Source organism: Odontesthes bonariensis, chromosome 20 (genome assembly GCF_027942865.1).
Source record: "Odontesthes bonariensis isolate fOdoBon6 chromosome 20, fOdoBon6.hap1, whole genome shotgun sequence".
NCBI lineage: Eukaryota > Metazoa > Chordata > Actinopteri > Atheriniformes > Atherinopsidae > Odontesthes > Odontesthes bonariensis.
This window is the reverse complement of record NC_134525.1, coordinates 22,668,418-22,691,491: the sequence shown is the minus strand read 5'-3', so window position 1 is coordinate 22,691,491 and position 23,074 is coordinate 22,668,418. Positions and strand designations below refer to the sequence as shown.

The 23,074-nt window shown below is 42.0% G+C and overlaps 1 protein-coding gene across 2 annotated transcripts in view; it reads left to right on the top strand.

Annotated features, from left to right (window-relative positions):
* Positions 1 to 23,074, top strand: part of pld1b (phospholipase D1b) — a 67,994-nt gene that overhangs the window by 24,126 nt on the left and 20,794 nt on the right. For both annotated transcript variants that reach the window (XM_075452984.1, XM_075452983.1), the window contains exons 2-11: positions 5,865 to 6,035; positions 6,121 to 6,284; positions 8,226 to 8,368; positions 8,458 to 8,563; positions 11,489 to 11,554; positions 11,870 to 11,928; positions 12,267 to 12,359; positions 15,067 to 15,219; positions 15,323 to 15,472; positions 17,158 to 17,241. In XM_075452984.1, the coding sequence (XP_075309099.1) occupies positions 5,897 to 6,035; positions 6,121 to 6,284; positions 8,226 to 8,368; positions 8,458 to 8,563; positions 11,489 to 11,554; positions 11,870 to 11,928; positions 12,267 to 12,359; positions 15,067 to 15,219; positions 15,323 to 15,472; positions 17,158 to 17,241 (1,157 nt within the window). In that variant the 5' untranslated portion in view covers positions 5,865 to 5,896. The remainder of the gene's footprint in view (positions 1 to 5,864; positions 6,036 to 6,120; positions 6,285 to 8,225; positions 8,369 to 8,457; positions 8,564 to 11,488; positions 11,555 to 11,869; positions 11,929 to 12,266; positions 12,360 to 15,066; positions 15,220 to 15,322; positions 15,473 to 17,157; positions 17,242 to 23,074) is intronic.

Sequence of the window (23,074 nt, the reverse complement as noted above, 5' to 3'; positions counted from 1 at the left end):
CCCTGATCTGAAGATAGCTGCCACTCCTCCTCCTCTGCCTGTGGTTCGAGGAACGTGAACATTTAAACAGTCAGAGGGAGTTGCTTCATTAATGCTAACATGATCCTCCTGCTGCAGCCAGGTTTCTGTAAGACAAAATATATCAATATGATGATCACAAATCAACTCATTCACTAACAGAGACTTCGAAAGGAGAGATCTGATATTCAGCAAACCACATTTAATAGTTTGATGTTTTTGTTCAGTTAAAGTTTTTGTTTTAATAATTTCTTTATTTGAGTTTCACGCTAACCCTTCAGCTTTACTCTTTACGTCCTGAGTGAAAACATAAACTGAGGTGATGTAAAGACTTAAAGCTGACTTTAGTATCCCAGAATCTACAGACTAGTTTGGTAGCATCATGTTCTCTCACCCTCACTTTCTGTTCACCTCTACTTTTCCGCTCACTTAGGTGTGAATTAACTGGTGGACTATTTTATTCTTTCTAAATGAGCTTTATGCCAACATTTATTTCTAAATTCTCTTTATGGCCTCTAAAGACTCAGTTTCTGACAGAGTTGCTGTAAAACACAATATATATTTCACAAAGAATGAGATCCCGGTACAGTCATGCATACATTATACAAGTTAGTCGTATTGTGTACGGTTTTGATCATCAGAAGAGACTCCTCATCAAAGTAACACTTAAAATTAAGCTAACAAGCAGGGATGAATGAGGATTAATGCAGTAATTTCCTCCTAAATTTGTTTGGAAGCTTTTCTAAAAATCAAGCCCCTTCCAAAACAAATAAATAATTTTTAAACCTTGCCTGTGTGGCTTCATATGAGTACCTTAAGATGCTTTGAATTTATTTCTTAAATCTGGCCCAGTTGAGGAGGTGAAATCTTTTCTTCATGTAACCTGAACCTGCGCTATGAATTTTTGTGGCAGTCATTTGGAAGATGACTCTCAGTCAAACCCAGAACACAAATAACCACAGAAGATAACTAACTATATGTTATTTTTTTCTTGTCTTGGCATTTATTTCGCTCGTTGGACTCGTTTCTTGTGAGCCGCAGCTAAGAATAAACACTGGAATCCAGCTTTTTTCTTGATGGAATTTGTATTGTGACGACAGATAAGATGAAAAGAAGATGCTTTGACTCATGAATGGAGTGCAGTGAGCTGTACAGATTCGATTTTACAAGATATTTATAGGTCCATTCATGTGAGTCTCTTCACATCTAGTTTCCCCTTGAAAACAATGAAAAAGGTTTTGAGGGAAATTAGCAAAACTCCCATTGTGGATCAGCCATTTTTCACTTCCTCTTTAAGACTTTTGTTTGCTTCAGATGTGGTGTCAGGTTTCTATTTCTTACAAATTTTTAGTGGTGGTGGCAACAATTACCGCAGACCAGAGGGAAAACGCTTCCTTTTAGATAATGAAAGGTGACCTTTTCTCCCTACTCTTTGTCCACGCTTTTCTGTTATGTTGTAATTCCTTGTATCACCGGTTCCACCAGCAGTTATTGTTAGCTGTCTGCAGACACACCTAAGATGCACTTTCACACCGTTTCAATGTGAGGCAATAAGCAGAGTCCCTCGGAATATTTGTGCTTGATAGTTTACATAATACAGGCTCCATGCTTTGTGTGTGCAACTGTTTGCGGTGGTCTGGTAGCAGGAAGGAAAAGTTGTTGCATTTGCATGTAATTTGTTTGAGTTTGCATGGTAATATATGAACCAGAATGTGTGGCCTTTCCTCAACAGTGTACTAAAACAGATGGTCTGTGAAGGTATATGGAAGATGATGCGAATCCAGCAGATCAAGGGTTCTTATCTGGGAGATTGTCGGTTGTTAAGAAAAAAATATTAGATCTGATGGACACATTTTTACTGATTTTTCATGCAAAATACTTATGTTTTACCTCTTCATGCTCAAAGAATTACAAGAAAGTTACAAATGAAAGTTTAGACTTGCAGCTCATAACAACCAGAGATGGGACGTATTAGAAGAAATACTCAGATCTTTCACCGGAGTGAAAGTAGTAAAAAAATACTACGACCTGCAGTCAGAAGAACAAGAGAATTGCTATCAAAACTTACCTAATGTACCACCTAATTTGTGGTTTAATCTTAAGTAAAACTCATGATATGCTGTAATTACTGATATTATTTGATGTAATCTGCACAACAGCAACCTTCTGTAGCTACAGGTGGTAAAAGGTGTGACATCTGCCCCTGAAATATGGTGGAGTAAAAATATACGGAGCAAAGTTTAATCAGGAACAGCATACCAACACTGGGTTGAGATTTGATCTGTCGGTCTTCTTCTGATTCGGACTTGGTGCCTTTAGAGGCCACCGGACTCTCTTGTATGTATTCATGAATCCAGTTTGATGTTTGATTTGTGACACGTTGCATCATCCAGCTGGAAGCAGCCACTAGAAAATGCTAAACTGTGGCCATAAAGGGATGCGCATCCTCAGCAGCAACTCTGACAGGTTGTGGCATTCCAGCCATGATTAATTGGTACAACACGGATTCAAAGTGTCCAAGAAAACACTCCACACACCATTAATCATCTTGTGTACCAGCTGAAGCCTCAGCAGCTTCTTTTGTTCTTCACAGATCTTCACAGGTCCACTTTTATGAGCCTGTTCTTGATTCCTTAATGTGGTTTGATGTGTTTTTTCCTGAATTATCTGAAGAGTATTTGATGATTTCCGTGGCGTGCAGGCCAGTGGTCAAAGAAGACTTTTTGAAAGACTGTGTATTTGCAGTTTATCAACCCACAGCTTTATCTCTTTGTTTCTAACCACTTTAAACATTACATATAGCGTTTGTAGCTTTCTGGCTCGTAACAAATGTAATGCTCTCATTAGGGATCTTTGGGAAGTGTGGCTGCTGAGTTATCTGATGGCCTGACATCCTGTGTAGTTGTCAGTGTTTTCTGGTGGAGGAAGTGAAAGCAGACATATGGGAGTAAAACCGCAGTTTGACTTTCTACAGAACCCAAATACAAACCGTTTTCCTGAGAAGTGAGACGCTTTTAGATGTTTGTGTTGCAGCTGCTACATCAAACAAAGGAGAGCATTAGTGCTACTAATGCACTTAATCAATGCTCTACAGACTTGTCTAAAATTTTTCTTCCTGCTAATAAAATCTTAATGTGTTCCACATTCAATATTTTAGATTTTGTGGTGAATCGTTAATGTGTCACAGTTCTCAGATATGTTATGTTCTCAGCTTTTAAGTGTCAATTTCAGTTTTCCACTTTACATAATCTACAGAAAAACTGGTGTCAACCTACTTAATGGATCAGTTTATTGTAGATGGAGTGTTCATGATAAATCAATCCACGAGTCCACGTATTAATTTTGTGCCATTTTCAATGTTAAAACCAGGTTCTCATTTGTATCGTTGACTCTTTACACCCCTTTTAGAAACAGCTAGAAAGTCTGACTTGTTGTTATGCTGCCTGGCATGAAGTAGATAATTCATATTTTGCTTTTGCTCACATTTTGCTTTGCAAGCAAATGAAGAGGGAAATCTTAGTTAAGGCAACTGATAAATTCCTCTTTATTTACTGCTCCAAAATATATTGAAAATTCATCGTTATTGTGAAATCAGTAAGTGTAGTTCCACGACTTGGACCGCAATAAGTGGCATTTCACTTTGAAGAGGTTCTGATTTTGAGCATGCACAGTTGCGGAAGTGGAATGAAGTCATCAATACACATCAGTTTAACACAACATACTGAAGTATTTGTTTATATGTTGCGAGTCATATCATCACTGTAATTAATATATATATATATATATATATATATATATAAGGCGATGATGCATATAGCACATTTTCCCAATGTCATGCAGCCTAATCTGTATCCACCATGAGGGAGAAGTTACATCAATTGCTTCACCTCTCATTGGACCAACTCTTTCAGATCAATGTTTGAAGAGAGTTTTCTGGCTTACAACTTGACTTTTTTGTCTCATGTTCACTTGATGCTCACTCATTTTCAATTTGATTTTTGCTGCTGATTTAATCTCTTGAAAAAACAAGTTGTACTTGCTGCTTAGCAGCAAACAGCAGATGATAACATTTACAGATGCATGTCTAAACTAGTGTCTCTAGAAAAGCTGCCATCATCGATCCTCCTCTTCCTTAATTCCCTCGCCACCTCAGATCATGTCAGACGTGACACTAATCCAAACATCAAGGATTATCAGAGGGGAAGCGCATGAGGCACGAATTCTTTTTCAACCACATTCCATAATATACGTGTATGTGTGGGAAAGTTGAAAGAGGAGGAAAAATAACAGGTCAAACGGTGAGTGTGCACTCACTCATGAATGAAAAGGATTGACTTGAGGGATTTTCACATAAACTGACCCAGAAACATGAATGTGATGAAAGATGATCGGTGTGGGTGAACACACAGACTGTAATAGCAGCACGAATTAACATATCATCCCAGAATCAAAATCACGTTTCCTCCATAATCCACATCGCTAACTTTAATTTTTTGTTCCTCAAGTTTTATTTATTTTGGTTTTAATCTGCAAAATCTAAACTTTTGTTCCCTGTGGTCTAACACTGAGCAACATTTCCATATCATAATCACAGGTTTGAATCCGTTTTGTATTTGAATGATTAACCAGCCATCTCACAAAGGCTGTTACTAAATCAAGTAGTTCTATAATATGAAATTAGGTTTGCAAACATAATTCAATGTGCAATAGCTCAAAAGGCAAATTAACTCTTTCTTCCAGGTGGATAATGTCAGTTTTCTCTCTGGCAGACCTTAAAAAACAACTTTGAAGTAATTGATTTTTGTTAAAATCATATTGGTGCAACATCAGATCTCTGATAAATAAGATGGACTGTGCAAAGCTAACATGACCCTTACAATCGTAATAAAGACTTTTAAGGGAAATGCAGCAAGTTCAAATAAACCAGGTTTATCCTTTAATGCACCTTCAGATCATTAAAGTTGCTCCAAATAAAAAAATAAAATCAGATGGGTAAGGAACTCATATTTTGTTGTATTAATCATCCAGCTCCAATTTGATCTGCCGTCAGGGATTTAGCAAATCCCTTGAGCCAAACAAACAAAGCAGCTGCAAGTGTCTGATAGTCTAAAACTCAGCTGAATGTGCAGCAGATTTCCCTTTTAAATTTAGCCCGTTGTGACCTGATGCAACATCACATCATTTTCACACAGTTATTTAAAGAAATCTATATTAATTTTCTTAAAACAGGTGTAGGCACTTGAAAGCTGCCAGTGAAATCAAATTCAGTGTTGAACTGTTTTTACATGGTTTATCTTACACTAAAAATCACAAATTCACCAAAAAATGACAAAAACAGTAACATTGTATGAATTTTTAATGAATTATATTCATTTCAGCTGTCAGTGTGGCAGCCTTGGAACAAAGTTTTATTTCATATTTTGTCTCGGTGTATTAAATGCTGAATTTTATAAGTTGGAGAAAAAGAATGGACATCCCGCTCTATGAATAATCAGCATTGTCCATAAAAGTTTTACAGAGCTTTTTTTTCTTATTATGCAGCTGCAGTTAATGAACAAGTGAAAACCTTAACTTCCTGGTCGTGTCCAGGCAGTTAACAGTTACACATTAATTTCTAGGCCGGATTCAAAGCTCTCAAACTTTTCTTACAGGCTGGTTATTGCACCCACAGTGTGGGATAAAGCTTTAGATCTATGGTATTTTGTCTGATGAAAGGTAAACGCCAAGATATTCTGGTGTGACTCACTGATTGTCATGTGTAATGACAGGAAGATGAGTATGTGAGTCAGATTTGATCTTAACCTTTAGCTCATCGCAGCTGTCCCCACCTTGACCTGTCTCTCCAGGTGAGCCCTGGGCTCCACGCTAAGTGTTAGCCATGCTGCGGCGGTCTGAGCCAACCTCGAGCACCCTACAGCTGGTAGCGAGTGATATGACCAGCATCATGGAGAATCTGGACACCCGCGAGCTTGACCTCGCTGATGGCGAATATGACACGACAGACACCAACATCCCCGGTATCTGCAGTCGCTACGTGCACCACACGTGTGTGTTTTCATGTTACATCTGCTGTGTTTCTAACTGCGTATGTTTTTCCTCCAGAGAAGCGACTGCCTTTTACGGCGATTTATCACACGGTGGGTTTCAAAGAGGCTCAGGCCAAAGTCTTCCTATCGTCTCCGATCACTGCCAAAGTTTTGGAGGTGGAGCGGTTCACATCAGCTCAGGACCGCTTCAATGTCACCACTCAGAGGAGCGTCAACAAGGTGAAGACGCATACCGTTTTTCCTTATATTACTAATCAGGGAATGGGACATGTTGTTGGTTTGCAAAATGTTTTAATGACTTCTCTCACCAAGACGTGGACTGAAAGATTAATCTAGTTGTTAAATTAGCTTGTTTGCTAAAAATGTATCTCTGTTGATCCAAATATAATTTTAAGGTTTTTTCTCATTTGAATAATCCCCTTCATACCTTTAAATGACTTGGATTACTCCTTGCCTAATTTAAAGTAACATCAGAGAGTTAGCTCCCTCTACAGTTGCGAGATGTAACACCACTGTTCTATAAATGAGTCATCGTGTGAGCCCTGCACATGTACAGCCATACACATGAACTTGTTGTCATGTTGAAGAGGCCACAAAGACGCCATCAAAAGGCCGCAAAAATGACAAGCAGCTGTAAAGCAAAGCGATGTGGTGCAGGGCTGGAAACCAACCATTGCTTTAACATGTGGACATCAGCCCCGATTTTGTCTCTATTACTACCTTAGATTCTGCTCCAACACTTAACTCTTCAACTCAAGTATGTAAGCACACAGTAAATGGTAATGATTTATTTATTTTAATCTTGTTACAAACTTGGTTTTGGACCTTCAGAAATCCTCAGCACTGGAGCTGACCTCGTGTTATGTTATCTAGCACATGCTCAATTCAACAAAAGCTGAGCTTAAATGATAATCTCATGTTTTTAAACAACAGACATCCTTCCATCCATTTTCCATATCATTGCTTAAACAAATTCAGGGTTGCAGGAGTCTATCCCAGGCTGCACATATTCCGGATGGGTCATCCGTCCATCATAGGGCCAAGAACAAACACCCATGTCCCAAAATGTACACCTATTAGCCGACAAACGATATACCCTCATTTGATTGTTCACAGTAAATCTATGATTTAGGAACAGTAACACATAAAGGGATTCTGACAGTTTAGGAACAAAAATTTGAGTTTTTTTTTTGTTTTCACTTTAAAAAGTGGTAATAAAAACCAGAAAACTCTTGGAATTTTATTGTAAAAGGTAACGTCAAACATTCAACTCTGATGAAGAGTTAACAAAAATGCATTTTGATGTGGAGACCTTCTTTAAAAATAGATTAAACATAGAGATATGCAAGCTTGTTTGGGTCCTTTCCATATTTAAGGAAAATGAATAGAATATGAAGTACTTTGAAGTAAATAAAACAGAGTTGCAGCTCTATATAAAGGCATTCTATCTCAGGGTCTAAAATGAATGTTTTCTAAAAACAATAGCTGAATAAATGTATCTATTTATTTTTTCCTCTGCTAATTTCACTGTACGATAGATATGGATTTTTTTTTCATTTAATTTCATTTCACAGCACCAATGCTGCATCTTATTTATATAATTTGTACAAAACCTAAAGTATAATAGGATGTGTTTGACTATTTTTTTTTTGTCAGGTGCAGTGACAGTTGTGAACATTTTGCAATGATTAAATCAACTAAAAAATTAAAAAACTGAGTCACAAATGAGTTTAGGATTAGCGGCAGATAAATTTAATTAGTGTCACTATAGACTTTATGAATAAAAGCTGAGTGATTTCGATATTCTCATCCACCTCTTAACAAGATAGCATTTCCCCGAAGTTACATGAGCCTGTCATTCAATAACTGTTGAATAAGTCTGATACTGAGCAGACTTTTGAATCTAATGGAAGGTATTCCAAATATTTCAGGGCTAATAACTTCAAACAGTTACATTTGCATTATTTCTGTCCTCAAAAGAGCGTATTAACTACTATAGTCTGGTGTCACATGTCTTCTTGACGGCTTAGTCTAATTAAAGCTGCCAGGTGGGCAGGAAAGTTGCCAGCAAGCTGTCATCCATCTGTTTAGGTCATTTATTTGGAGCTTTTATAATGTAAAATGTTGAGTGTAACTAACTGGACCCTCTGCTATTTGCAGTCGATGCCAGCTATGTATAAGATAGAGCTGAAACATGGGGAGTTTACGTGGCTGGTGAAGAAGAAGGAGAAACACTTCATGGAGCTCCACAGAGAGATGAGGACGTACAAGACCTTCATGAGGCTGCCGCTGCCAACACGCAGGTAAACACACTTTTTTCTGTCTTTCCACTGCTAGTTCTGAGAGTCCAGCCAACAACCCTCTCACAGGTCGTTTTAATGTTTCCTCGCAGTCACACGGTGAACAGGAAGACTGTAACGAGCGAGGTGAGAGAGATGCCGAACCTCCCCAGAGGAGGCGAGGACATGGGTAGAGATGAGCAAGTTTCCAGCCGCAGGGTACGTCTCCCACTAATTATTTAGTTTGATTAGCTAAAGTCCTTTACGTTTATCTGAAAAAAAATCCCACCGTCCTTCAGTCCTAAGAGCTTCAGGACATATTAATACATTTACATTAATGAACCCTTACTGCTTCCACAGGAATTAAGAGGGTAAGTAGCAGTCGGGTGCTTCCAGTCAAATGCACTTGATTAACTAATCATCATCAGTAAGTGTGAGCACCTCTATAAAAGCAGACGTTTTGTCAGTTTGCTGCTCTGCAGCATTCAGGTGTGTGTTAACACAATGCCAAGGAGGAAAGACATCAGCAACGATCTCAGAGAAGCAATTGTTGCTGCCCATCAATCTGAAAAGGGTTATAAGGCCATTTCCAAACTATTTGGAGTCCATCATTCTCCAGAGAGAAAGAATATTCACAAGTGGAAAACATTCAACACAGCTGTCAATCTTCCCAGCGGTGGACGTCCCAGCAAGGTCACCCCAAGGTCAAAAACCCAAGAGCTACATCTCAGACTGTACAGGCCTCAGTTAGCAAGTTAAATGTTAAAGTTCATGACAGCACAATTAGAAAAAGACTGAACAAATATGGCTTGTTTGGAAGGGTTGCAGGAGAAAGCCTCTTCTCTCTAAAAAGAACATGAGCAAACACAGCATATCAGCACAAACACCTCATACCAGCTATCAAGCACGGTGGTGGAGGGCTGATGATCTGGGCTTATTCTGCAGCCACAGGACCTGGGCACCTTGCAGTCATTGAGTCCACCATGAACTCCTCTGGATACCAAAGTATTCTAGAGTCAAATGTGATGCCGTCTGTCTAACAGCTAAAGCTTGGCTGAAACTGGGTCATCAACAGGACAATGATCCCAAACACAGCAGCAAATCTACTAGCCTAGAAATCTAGACGCCCCTAGCGGCCGCAAATGGAATTTGCTCCGTGGGTAGTCTAGTCACTTGTGGTCGTTTTGCAAGGTTCCAAATCAAAACTTAATCGAGCCAATCAAATCGTGAGGAGCGGGGTCGGAGGCCGGGCTACCTAGTGACGACAGAGGTGCGACGTTTCAGTGTGTAGTCAGAGAGTCTCTATTATGAGGAGAGGGAAAACTGGCGGCAATTTCCGGGTGGTACTGCACTCTAGGGGCGCCAACGAAGCAGTGCAGAGCACGCCGAACTCTATGGTGGTACTATGAAATCCACCTTAGATGCAGCCATTGCTTTTGATAGAATTTTTTATATTTTTTCATTTTAATTTTCCTAAAGGCAGGATAAATTATCCTTTCAAACGGCACTTGGTTTGATTTTTTTTTTTTTTTAGACTCACTAGATTTGTTTAAAATACACATTTATTGTCAGTATTGCATCCCGAGTGACGTCACGCATGTGGCATCACTTTACGACATGGTCAGTCCTAGCGCTGAGCTAGCAGAGAGGTGTTAGCTCAAATAGTTACAGATTTCAGCACAGCCCTTTTACATACTCTCTGACTAGCCTCTGGTTTAGCTTTGGTTGTTGTTAGCGGCACCAGGTTAGCACTCTGGCACAGTGGACGAGTGCCGTAAAGCAGCCGGTCGTAATCAGCCGTGCGTTATTCAGATTCCGTTAGCTAGATGCTAGCGGATACTGACTCGCAAATGCCAGACCTGTAAGAAAACAGAAAGCTATAACTCCCAGGTTATTGTACTTTCGATATAAATTCACATCCCTCTGTCAGAAATCACTGTATTATTTTAAGGTTTCAGCCGCTAGCGGGGACATTTTTTGAGTTATTAGCGCCAGCCCTATGGAAAATGGTCATTCTGCACTCGCTCGCCAGCGCCCCCAGACAAAATCAACTGAACTGCAGCCAAATTTTTTATAATGGGGCGAATAGGAAGTGGAACGACTGTCTGTAAAAGGGCTGTGGTGTAGTTCCAGAGAGAGGTTAAAAAAAAAAACTCTCTTTAGATTTATAGAGAAACGAAGTAAACTTACATCTGAGAGCAATCCCCAGTCAATTGCGAGCATGATATACCAAAGACAGCGGGCCGATCTTCGTCTCAGAGCTGACAAAACTCTCCGGTAAGGCATTTGAACGGTCAAATTCCGTTAACGGGACGAGAGTAGTCAAAACGGCAAACCGGAAGTGCGTTGCTCCCTGCGGCTAGCTTTAGCAGCGCCGAATTCGTGGGAACAAAATTGTAAATAGCCGGTATTTTGTCAGATTTTCAACACCTTGGGGATCTAAACGACTACTTTCTCGCCTGAAAATGTTTCAAATGTTGCTAAAGTTTACAGAGTTTAGAGCTTAAGAGAAATCAGCTTTTCAGGCCATAGACTACTGACCACAATGTACATTCCGTCGCGTTGACTACGTAAAACTTCTTCATCGCTCTGATTGGTTGTTGCGCCATCCTACTGCGTGGCGTTGAACTTGACAGACAGCCGTTTATCCCGCCCACACTGCTATCCAGCGTCACTAGACCCCTGTACAGCTTTTTGCTGTACGGGTCTGGCTTGCTAGGCTACAAATCTACAACAGTCTGAAAAAGAATCAAGATGTTCCAATGGTCCAGTCAAAGTCCAGACCTCAACCTGACTGAAATGCTGTGATGGGACCTTCAGAGAGCTGTGCATAAACCAATGCTGCAAACCTCAATGAACTGAAGCCACGCTGGAAAGAAGAGTGGCCACAATTCCTCCACAACCATGTGAGAGACGTCACACAGAAAACTATTACTTCAACTTATTGCTGCTAAAGGTGGTTCTACAAGCTGTTGGATCGTGGACTGGACTTTTTGTCTTTGTTTTTGTTGAATAAACAATACAGTGTAATATGTCATGTGTTGTTCATCTAATGTTGTATTTACCTAATTTTATGACCTGATAAGGACCGGGTCTCACTTGTGTACACATGTTACATGCACTAATTTATACTTTTTGTTCCAGAAACAACTGGAAGATTACTTGAATAAGCTGCTAAAGATGCAGATGTACAGGAACCATCATGCTACAGTAAGGATTTGTTTTTAAAGTATCTGCAGGGTGAGCACACTTTCAAGAAATTGTAATTCAATTAAAATTAAAATTTTAAAAAGTTACATGTGCAGGTAAATTTCTTAAAACTTTTTCTGATTTATCAGCACCTAATTTTAACACGACATTTTGTTAGATTATACATTACTAATACTTTTGAGAGTTGTATTTTCGTATTTATGATAAAGGGTATAGATTCACACATCAATGTGGGAAAAGGAAGAGGAAACTTAAGTAAGAGGTTTCTGGTTTTTAGATATTTTTGCTTAAAAACTATTTTTTTCCTGTTTTCAGATGGAGTTCATTGATGTAAGTCAGATGTCCTTCATCCATGACCTAGGACCAAAAGGATTGTAAGAACGACTCACTGTACATTTACTTAAAAGCTAGTACTGAACTGCTGTTTTCTTGAATTTTCTTTGTATATATAGTTTGATAAATGATGAAGCTGCCATGGATCGATGTGGAGCTCTTTGACATTACATGGCCATCATTTTCTCTAATTAATACAAATAATATGAAGTCCAGCAGATACTTTATGGCCCATTATTGAGCATTTTATTTCAGAATATTCACCCAGCTCATGTTATAATCTTTTTCTAAAGCGAATGTGCTTTTAAAAACGTACATTATAGGATTAGATTCCTTAAACCAGGGGCAGTATTTCAGCAGCATCTCTTCTGTCTCTCAGAGAAGGAATTGTGCTGAAGCGATCCGGCGGCCATCGGATTCCTGGAATGAACTGCTGCGGTCACAGCAAAATGTGTTACCGCTGGTCCAAACGGTGAGTAAACACATACGGGCAGCATGTCTTCTTACCCTCTCATGGTCTTGAAAACTTTTTTTTTTCTTTTTCCAGAGACACACTGACACTGTAAAGCCTGATTCTTACTCGGCGCAACCTCGCTTTGACCCATTCTTACTAGATGGTCGCAAATGGCGCAAACGGTCACGTGACCCAAAATTCCGCCACGCCCCCCGTCGCAAGCTAAAAAATCCTCGCGCGTCGCAAGGGCGCGCACACAACTTTTTTTCTGACTTCGCGCGAGCTCAACCGGAAACAGCTGACCAAGAGAAAGGAAACATGAACACTGCAGAGACCGCGGTGACCGAGAGGATGCGCCTCTACAAACATCTGTACGACACGTCTATGAAGTTACACTGGAACAACGTTTGACAAAGTTCGTCTTGTTGCAAAGGACGAACATTCCACCTTCTCTTCTGTTTTTGCCGCAGCCGCTTAGCTCTGAGATACATATACAGTTCTACACCCAGAGTAAATTCATTCCGCATCAGATGTGCCAGCCTCTGCTGACGTGACACCACAGGTGGCATTGTGTATGCTTTCTTCGTATGCTTTTCAGCTTGTTTCCTCAACAGTGACGCCCGCTGGTCTGGAGAGAACTGCAAATGTGACGCATACTCGGTGCAAACTGCGCTTATGAGCTGAAGGAACTGTGAAGGGGCTGGCGCTTTCGATGACGTCATTAATGGTTCTCGAGCCAGAACAGTTGTGCGGTTGCGCCGAGTAAGAATCAGGCTTAACCCTTTATTGAAGTAAACCTGTGTCAGCCATCGTTACCACTCGGTTTAGCTATATGAAGCGTAAAGACAGTATATGTTATGCCAACACTTTTCCAAATTTTTCACACTATCTCCTTTTTGCTCCCACACTGCATCATCTCTTGATTTTAGGTCTTATTCCAGGCATCACTTGGGCTTTTGAAAGCTCAGTTAGCTGCTACAACAGGTTAAAAACGTTCCTGTTGCCATGGTTATGCATCGTAGCAGATGTAAAAATGATAAGAGTTATCAGCAGAAGTCCTTCTAGCAACAGAGTTTCCGAACCAACGCACAAAGATGTGTTCAGAAATCTGTCTTTTCTCAGACAGAAAGCTTAGTATAAAAATCTAAAGAAAATGCAAATAAAGACGCGGCATCTCCAGAGCTGCTGCTGTTGGCTGCCATTCTTTCTTGGATAAATAAGATGGAGAAAAAAAATATGTGTGTGTGAATAGACGTGTTTAAGACCACTTTTTATGTGTTTGTGGTTGTTTTTTTCTTACTCTTTAACCCATTGGCGCCTAAAGCACCTGCAAAAAAAGCTGCTCAATGCCTAAGCCAGTTTTTAGAAAAGGTCCCCAATGCCTGAGGTTTTTTTTAACTAAAAACAATTAATTGAAAACACTTAAGAACAATTCAATAGTCTCAGCCTCTGAAACACATAAAGACATGAAATAATTTGCATTTTAAAGGTTAAATTCTCTGCTTTTATTCCGTCATGTTCATTCAGCATTAACACCAACACATTTTCATTAAAAAAAAATGAAAAAGATGAGTCAATACACACACAAACACACACACAGACACACACATGATTCAGGATAATACCCAATGCTGCTATTTATTATACTACTATTACTATACTATAACTAATCATCATTACTATTATTATCATCATTAAATATTATTAGTATTAGTAGTAAATGTAGGCACCACTTCAGCTACATTTCTGGCCATGATAGAGACGTCATTGCAAAATTATAATATCAGCAATAATAATGAATGATAAAAAGAAACTGCAATATATCTTGCATTTTGCAGTTATACTGTAAACTTCAGTGACACGACTTCTAAAACATAGTTATACTGCAGTAATTCGCACCGGGCTCTCTTTTTTTTTTTTTTGACATAAGGGCAACGCCACTCAAATAAGAATGAGAAGTCGTCAGAATGAAGCGCAAGAATAAATAATTACCTCCAGATCATGTCAAAACGATCTCGTGCCATCACTCGGGCGACATTTGTCTGATACAGCCACTTGCTCTGCCTCCAGTAATACCGGCAAGTTGGTAGTTTGATTATTCCAAAAGTTAGGCAGATACCGATGAAAGATTTCATCTCCTGCTTTGACACGGGGCTCCACTTCGAGTTGGGTGGTGTGTGGCCGCGCGCCTGATCCGCATATAAGTTTGTCTGTGTCACCAACATATCCCAAACTTCATCAGTGAAAATATGCGAGAACACATCTAAAGGACTTGCATCTTCAGATATTGGCACCGTCAGCCCCGGTGTACGAGTAAACTTTTGTTGACGTCGGGGGCGAAATCCAGCGGACTGCCAGTCTACTTGAAAGCCAAAAAATTCCTCGTCCTCGTCCTCATCCTCTCCAAACAAATACCAATCATTGTGCATTACATGCGCCTTGAAAATAATGATAAATGAACAATGTTGCGCTACGCAACAACCGGCGTTAGGGACCATGTTGCGCTACGCAACATCCGGCGTCAATGGGTTAAAAGACCAGTCAGTCAGTCAGGCTTGGCAAAAACGTGAAAATTCACTTTAACGTGAACAGAAATCCCTTTAAATGTGTGGTTTTGATCATTTAGTAATGAAAAAAGTTCACAAAGCTGTAATATTACTCAGGATGTCTTATAAATGCACGCTCTGAGTTTAAATGTTAAAAAGCTATGCCTGTATATGTGCAGCTGGCTGGTGGTGAAGGACTCCTTCCTGCTGTACATGAAACTGGACTCTGGTGCCATCTCCTTCGTGATGCTGTTCGATAAAGAGTTCAGCATCAAAATGGACTCCAAGGACACGGAGACCAAACACGGCCTCCGCATTGACAGTCTCTCCAGGTCCAGATGGGAACGCTGAAACAGGCTTGTTGCTCAGTATCTCACAGAAATGTGCTTCAGAGGGACGGAGTGTTTGGTTTAAAACTGACTTGTGTGTGTGCAGGTCTCTGGTGCTGAAGTGCAGCAGCTACAGACACGCCCGCTGGTGGGGTCAGGCAATCGAAGATTTCTCCCAGAAGTACGGCTCGGCCTTCCTTAAAGACCACCGCTTCGGGTCCTTTGCCACAGAGGAAGAGAACATCCCTGCTAAATGGTAACCAGCTCAGAATCTCTACTGGAGCCACATTCCTATCTGATATTTTAGTGCTTTTCTTGTCTTTTCTTGTGTGTTTCTTTTAACCTCCTCTGTTTAGTGACGTGTGTTAATGTGTTAAAAAGCCTTCTCCTCTAAACTGATGCCGGTCAGATGTCAGTATAGAGAAGTCTAGACGACTTTCAGTCCAACTGGCAGAGTAGGTTTGCAGTTTAGCGTGCGAGTGTTTGTACGTTTGCATGCCTATACGTGTGAAGACATGTGGGGAAAGTAAGGACAAGCACCCAGAGAGCTGCCTGATGGTTCATGGCAGACTGAGGTGTTCTAGATTATATAGTTGTGATGATTAAAGTCCATTATGTCAGTGAGTGTCCTTGCAAAAGCAGTGACATGTGTGTGTGTCTCGCTGGAGTAACTCGACACAAAGAGAGGGAAAGTGAGACTCGCCTGCTCATCGCCTGTCCTCCTGCTGGGCAACACTATCCTGTCTGTGAGATGGACTGAGCGTGTGAGTTGGCCACAAAAAGCATAATGACTCCAGAGAGGGTGGAGTTGTTCTTACATTTAAAGAAGTGCAAAAACCATCAAACGTTGAGATAAAAACTGTCATGAAGATGCTCCATACTGCAAAGGGAAAAAGAAAGTACATCTTCTGTCAATTCCCAGGTTTTTCTTATCAGGACAATGAAAAAATGATCTGGTTCTTACCAGGTCTTAAAATGAGGTAAAAACAACCTCAGATGATCAACACATGACATATTACACTATGTTATTATTTATTGAACAAAAACTGAGACAAAACACAGAAGCAGTGTGTGAAAATCTAAGTGAACCCGATGATCCAACAGCTTGTAGAAGCACCTTTAGCAGCAGTAAGTTGCAGTAATGGTTTTCTGTATGACTTTATCAGTCTCTCACATGGTTGTGGAGGAATTTTGGCCCTGCACTCTTTTTTTCAGCATTGCTTCAGCTCATTGAGGTTTGCAGCATTGGTTTATGCACAGCTCTCTTAAGGTCCCACCACAGCATTTCAGTCGGGTTGAGGTCTGGACTTTGACTGGTATCCAGAGGAGTTCATGGTGGACTCAATGACTGTGTCCAGGTCCTGTGGCTGCAGAACAAGCCCAGATCATCAGCCCTCCACCACCGTGTACCTTTTTCTAACTGTACGCCGTCATGAACTTTAACATTTAACACGCTAACTGAGGCCCAGAGAGTCTGAGATGTAGCTCTTTTTTTTTTTTTTTTTTAACAGTTTCTCTGAGCTTTGCACGGTTTGACCTTGGGGTGAGAATTGCTTCTCTAAGATCATTGCTGTGGCGTTTAGGCCATGTGAACTCCATCAAACAGTCACACACATACAACCAACTTAGATTGTTTGGAAAGAGTTTGAAGTGCAGAACGAATGAAAAGAAGCCAGGGAGTGCTCGGATCCAGGTGCCGCTTAAAGCTTGTGGAAAGAATTTGAATAACTAAAACAGTTGGTGTGTACTAAATAGAAAGAGCAATATGATGGGAAAAAATAGATATTTTTTCTAAATTATGTACAAACTTTGATCCAGATAGAAATGAAAAAGGTATTTGTTTTATTTCAGACATGTTTTTTTTAGTCAGTCCAGCTGCATTGATTATACATTTAAAAAAAATCAAAATAATTTATGGCTTTGTTTTTGTGTCCTTCACAGGTATGTGAATGGCAAAACATACATGGAAGATGTAGCTGATGCTCTTGAAGAGGCCAAAGAGGAAATCTTCATCACAGACTGGTGGTGAGTGTTCCACTTCTGCTTGCTCCCTCACACTAAGATGCAGAGTAGGTGTGTGTTTGTTTTAGAGTACAGCGGGTGCACATGGCGGTCACCTCTGCAGGATGATTTTCTGGTCAAACGGATCAGTTACAGTCTGACGCTCGATTGAGTCAGAGGGTCAGACTTTCGTTACACTCTCAAGCTCACATAGAGACACAAATATCAAGGCTTCACTCAAGGAGTGTGTGTGTTCAGCGTTCTTTAGTCTTCTAAAGATGAACTCTAGTTTGATGTCAAAGGAAAGTTGTTCATTTTAGTTTTGGAGTGTTTCCTGTCTCACATTCAAGATGAAACAATGGAAAGGATGGAGGTAAGAAAGGGAAAGGCTGGAAAAAAGACAGAAGAGGAGGGAAATATGAAAATAAAGAGGGAAGGGACGCAAGAGTAAAGAAAAGGTTTTAAATGAGAAGGAAATCCAGGAATAATGGGAAGAAAAGTGGAAGGACTAAAACTATAAAAGAAAGACAGAAGAATTGAGACAAAGCTTGTAATAAAAATGAATTGTTGAAGATAAAGGAAAGGAAAAAGAGATGGAGAGGAAAAAAAAGAAGGAAAAGATGACAGAAAGACCAAGCAAAAAGGAAATAAAGAGGGAAACATAGAAGACAATAGAGGGAAAAAAAGAGTGTAACGGTGAAAATAATGGAAGACAGAGATACGAGAACAAGAGGAAGCAGAACAAACAGAAGCTCAATATTTCAAATTCTTTATTTTGTATATTTGTGGTTACAAGATTTATGCAATAATTAAGGTCATAAAGATTTAAAATAAACACTTATAAATACATAGATATAAAATGTGCTTATGATAAAGTGCACATGAGATTATGGATGGGACACTGCTGTTTACCTGCTGATGGCCGGTGTGATAACCGAGTGTCTCTGTATAAATCCATTCAATCCACACGGAGGCAGGTAAACAGTTTAGTCATTCTTTACTTGAGAATTCAGACGGCAAAACAACAACATCCAAACTGGGGTGTTCCACACTAAAAAGCCCCCGGCGGGACAACCCCCATTTAACTACAGTTCCGTCCCCAATAGTTTCCAGTATATAACACTTCTTCCCCTTTAAATGTAAACATATTATGGCACAAATTAAAAACAGTTGTACCTCTCTGTCTAAACTTGGTTTGAACTTAAAGTGCTTAGGCTGTTACCTGACTTAACAACATAACAAACATTATGGGTTACCAGGCCAGTCTGTCTGGAGGCCTATGTGGCCTTGTTGATCTCCTAAGGCCTGGTGTTCCCCCGAGCTGGGTTGGCCTGGGGGCCAGCGGAGTGGTCGGAGTTGCTGGTTAGGCCAGCGGAGTGGTCGGAGCTGCTGGCTCTTCAGGCGTGACCTGGTCTTCTTCTGGTGCCTGGGGCACTTCAGCTGGGCCTGCAGGGCTGAACACACTGTCCTTGTGTGCCACACGTTGAGGCCCCTCCCCTCCTGCATCATAGCGGTCACGTAGATGATCCTGGTGCCTCCGCACCTGCCTGCCATCTAACAAATCCACAACAAAAGACACAGGTCCTGTCTGGTGCTGAATAACTCCTGGCAGCCAGGGCAGACCAGTAGCAAAGTTTTTAACATAAACCTGATCACCTGGCTGAAAGATTCTGTCTTTTGCATGCTGGTCCCGCCTCAGCTTCTGTTTGTCCTGCGACAGGACCACTCTCTCACCGACGTCTGGATGCAGGAGATCGAGGTGAGACTTTGGCCTCCTCCCCAAAAGCATCTCTGCTGGTGATACCCCTGTTGTGGTGTGTGGAGTAATCCGGTACTGGAAAAGTAAACGAGAGAGCTTGGTTTCCAGAGAATGTCCTGTCATCTTTTTCAGTCCATCTTTTAGCGTTTCCACAGCTCGCTCTGCTAGTCCATTTGAGGAGGGGTGATAGGGGGCAGTGCAGACATGTCGGATCCCATTTTTTTCCATAAACTCTTTGAAAATTTCACTGGTGAAAGTGGGACCATTGTCTGTCACCACCGTGTCTGGTAATCCATGTGTAGCAAAGATGCTTCTGAGCTTGTCAGTGGTGACAGCCGCTGTCATATTTGACATGATATGTGCATCGAGCCATTTCGAATGTGCATCCACCAGCACCAGGAAGGTCTGGCCCATAAACGGACCTGCAAAATCCAGATGGAGCCTGGACCAAGCACGGCCCGGCCACTGCCACGGGTGCAATGGGGCCGACGCCGGCATCTTCTGGTTGCTTTGGCATTGTGCACATTTCTTGACCTTTTCTTCTAAAGCATTGTCCATCCCAGGCCACCATACGAATGACCTGGCCAGGCTTTTCATCCGAGAAACTCCTGGGTGGGCATCATGCAGGGCATCCATCACCTGTGCCTGGCCTGGGAGGGGGACGATCACTCTGGAGCCCCAGAGGATATAGCCATCCAGAACACTCAGTTCTAACTTGCGCTTTGCATATGGCTTGAATCTCTCCTCCCCTACTGCTACTGGCCAGCCCTGCATCACCCACCTCTTTACTTGTGATAGCACTGGATCCCTTTCAGTCCATTCCATCAGAAAAACTGACTCTGGTGGGAAAACGGTGTGGCTTGGTGTGTCGGGAAGTGGCAGGCGGCTGAAAGTATCAGCATTTGCATTCTCACTACCTGCCTTATACACTATGTGGTACTGGTAGGCAGACAGGGTCAATGCCCATCGCTGGATTCTTGCAGATGCCATCGGGGGAATGCCTTTTATCTCACTGAATAGACCTTTTAAGGGCTTATGGTCTGTGAAAATGTCGAAACGGCGACCATAGAGGTACTGGTGAAAACGTTTCACTGCAAAAACTACAGCTAGTCCTTCTTTCTCCAGTTGTGAGTACCCTTTTTCTGCTGCGGTCAGTGTACGTGATACGTAGCTGATGGGCTTTTCAGATCCATTCTCCAGTCGGTGTGAAAGGACCGCCCCCACGCCATAGGGGGACGCGTCGCAAGACAGGATGACCTCCTTGGCAGGGTCAAAGTGCACCAGCAGTCGGTCTGAATGTAACAGTCTTTTAACTTGCTGGAATGCCTCCACTTGGGCCTGCTGCCATTTCCACGAACTGTCTTTGTGCAGCAGCTGGTAGAGTGGAGCCAGAACAGTGGAGAGATCAGGTAAGAATTTACCGTAATAGTTCACTAGCCCCAGGAAGGACCTGAGCTCTGTTACATTCTTTGGGCTTGGGGCCTCCTTTATCGCCCTCACCTTCTCTACCACTGGGGACAAACCCTGTGCCGAAATCCGATGGCCCAGGTATGTGACACTCTGAGCTTGGAACACGCACTTGCTGCGCTTGAGGCGCCTCAGACAGTCTCCTCAGTACCTGGTCAAGGTTTCGCAAATGCTCCTCCTCCGTTTTTCCTGTGACCAAAATATCATCCAGGTACACGGCCACATGTAGAAGGTTTTGAAACAGGTTGTCCATCGTGCGTTGGAAGATACCTGGGCTGGATGCGACACCGAATGCCAGGCGGTTGTACTTGAACAGTCCTTTATGCGTGTTAACAGTCACATTTTGTTTTGACTCCTCATCTAACAGAAGTTGCTAACAAACATTGCGAACAAATCCTCCACTCGAGGCAGCGGGTATGTGTCGAGTTGGGAGGCCTGGTTAATTGTCAGTTTGTGATCTCCACAGATTCGCACTCCGCCATCTTCCTTCACCACTGGCACTATTGGTGCTGCCCAGTTGGAGAATTCCACCGGCTCAATTCCACCTACTTTCTGCAGCCGCTCTAACTCCGCCTCCACTTTCACCCTCATGGCGTATGGCACCGGACGTGGCTTGAAAAACCGAGGCTGAGCTTTGGGGTCCACAGACAATTTCACTGTGGTGCCCTGGAGGGTGCCCAGCTCATCCTTGAACACATCTGCATACTTGGCTATTATGTCTTGCACTGCTGTCATGTGCTTCACTTCTCCCCAGATGTTCCACCACTGCAAGCGAATTTTCTGTAGTATATCCTGACCCAGCAGACTAGGTCCCTCCCCTTGAACAACTAACAGCGTCCCTGCTGTCTTCTGTCCTTCGTAAGCAATATCCACAGCAATTGCCCCAATGATGGGAATGCACTCACCCGTATACGTCCTCAATCGCATGTCAGACTTTTTTAGAGCAGGTGCCTCTGCTGCTTTCCAGAGTTGGTGATATGCATTTTCACTAAGCACTGACACTGAAGCCCCAGTGTCCACTTCCATTTTCAGCTCAGCTCCATTCACCTTCAGTGTAGCGTAGATGGGCTCTGCCCTGGGCTGGCTGATGGCATGGATGTGGAACATGTTATATGAACACTCTTCCTCTTCCTGAGGCTCATCCTCCTGCAAGTGATGTGCAGACTTGTTTGGCTTTCCACCCCATTCCTTCTTTTGTTTGTTTTTCATGCCCCTGCACACTTTGGCTATGTGACCCTTTTTCTGACAATTGTGACACACAGAGTCTTTGAAACCACAGTCATTTGCAAAGTGTGGTCCCCCACAACGGTAACACTCAACTGACTTTTGGTGTTTACCTTTCATTGGTCTTGTGATGAACAGCGTCAGGTTGCGCCGTCCCACTTGCTTGTTGAATACTTTTGGTGTTAATTGCCACCGTTTCCATTGCCTGGGCGATCTCCAGTGCTTTTTTGAAAGGGAGCTTGGCTTCACCCAACTACCGACGTTGAATACTGTCGTCATTAATTCCACAGACTAATCTGTCACGTAGCATGTCACTTAGTACATCACCAAACTCGCAGTGCTCGGATAAGGCCCTGAGTTCGGCCACAAATGCAGCCACTGACACTCCCTGCTTGCGTGAATGCGTGTGGAATTTAAAGCGCTGAACAATCACTGATGGCTTGGGGTTGTGGTGGTCTTGAACTAGCTTAACTATGTCCTGGAAGCTTAAAGGTAGGGTAGGAGATCCTGGATTTTGAGTCCAGCGAAGCTGCATTTTGAAAATACACAGGTAAAAAGTCCCAACCCTTTTCTTCACTTTCCCCCCGAAGGCACGCCTCTAGAGTACATGAACGCGCACGAGCACGAAGGTGCACGAGTGCTGTTTTGACAGCAAGCATCGATCGTTGCCGTATTTAGTATTTAGTATTTAGTTTATGCTAACTATACGTTTAATAATGCTAGGTGCTAGCCAAGCTGGCTCTAGTTTAGCTTCCTGCCAAGCTTCGTTCACGGAGCAGGGTACGCGCACAGGGGGAAGGAGGGGGAAGGAGGGGGAGGGGGAGGGGGAGAGGGAGGGAGGAGCAGATTGCAGTTTGATAGACGGCATCAGAATCCAATCATTGTGAACGGTCCGTTCACAATGATTGGATACTGTTTTTCCTAGATTGTACGTTCTAGAGGCCACTAAAACTTTTCATATTTGTGTCAAAACTTTTAATTAATTGGTTGCAATGGGGGTGTGAAGAGTATTTCAAGCAATATGTAAAAAAATGTTCCAGAAAAAGATCCCCTACCCTGCCTTTAAGTCTCCCGGTTTCCGTGGCGACGCCAAGTTACGAATCAATTTGTAGGTCTTGGCACCGCATACACTGAGGAGAACTGACCGTTGTTTGGAGTGGTCATTAATTTCATTTGCCACGAAAAAGTGTTGCAGTCTCTCGACATATTCCACCCAATCTCTGTCAGTCTCCACATACTCACTGAGCGTCCCAACCGTTGACATCATTCTGACTTAAAGTTCGTTGCTCCTTTTAAACTTCCCGTTCACTTCTTTTAATCCTCGTCGCCAGTGTGATAACCGAGTGTCTCTGTATAAATCCATTCAATCCACACGGAGGCAGGTAAACAGTTTAGTCATTCTTTACT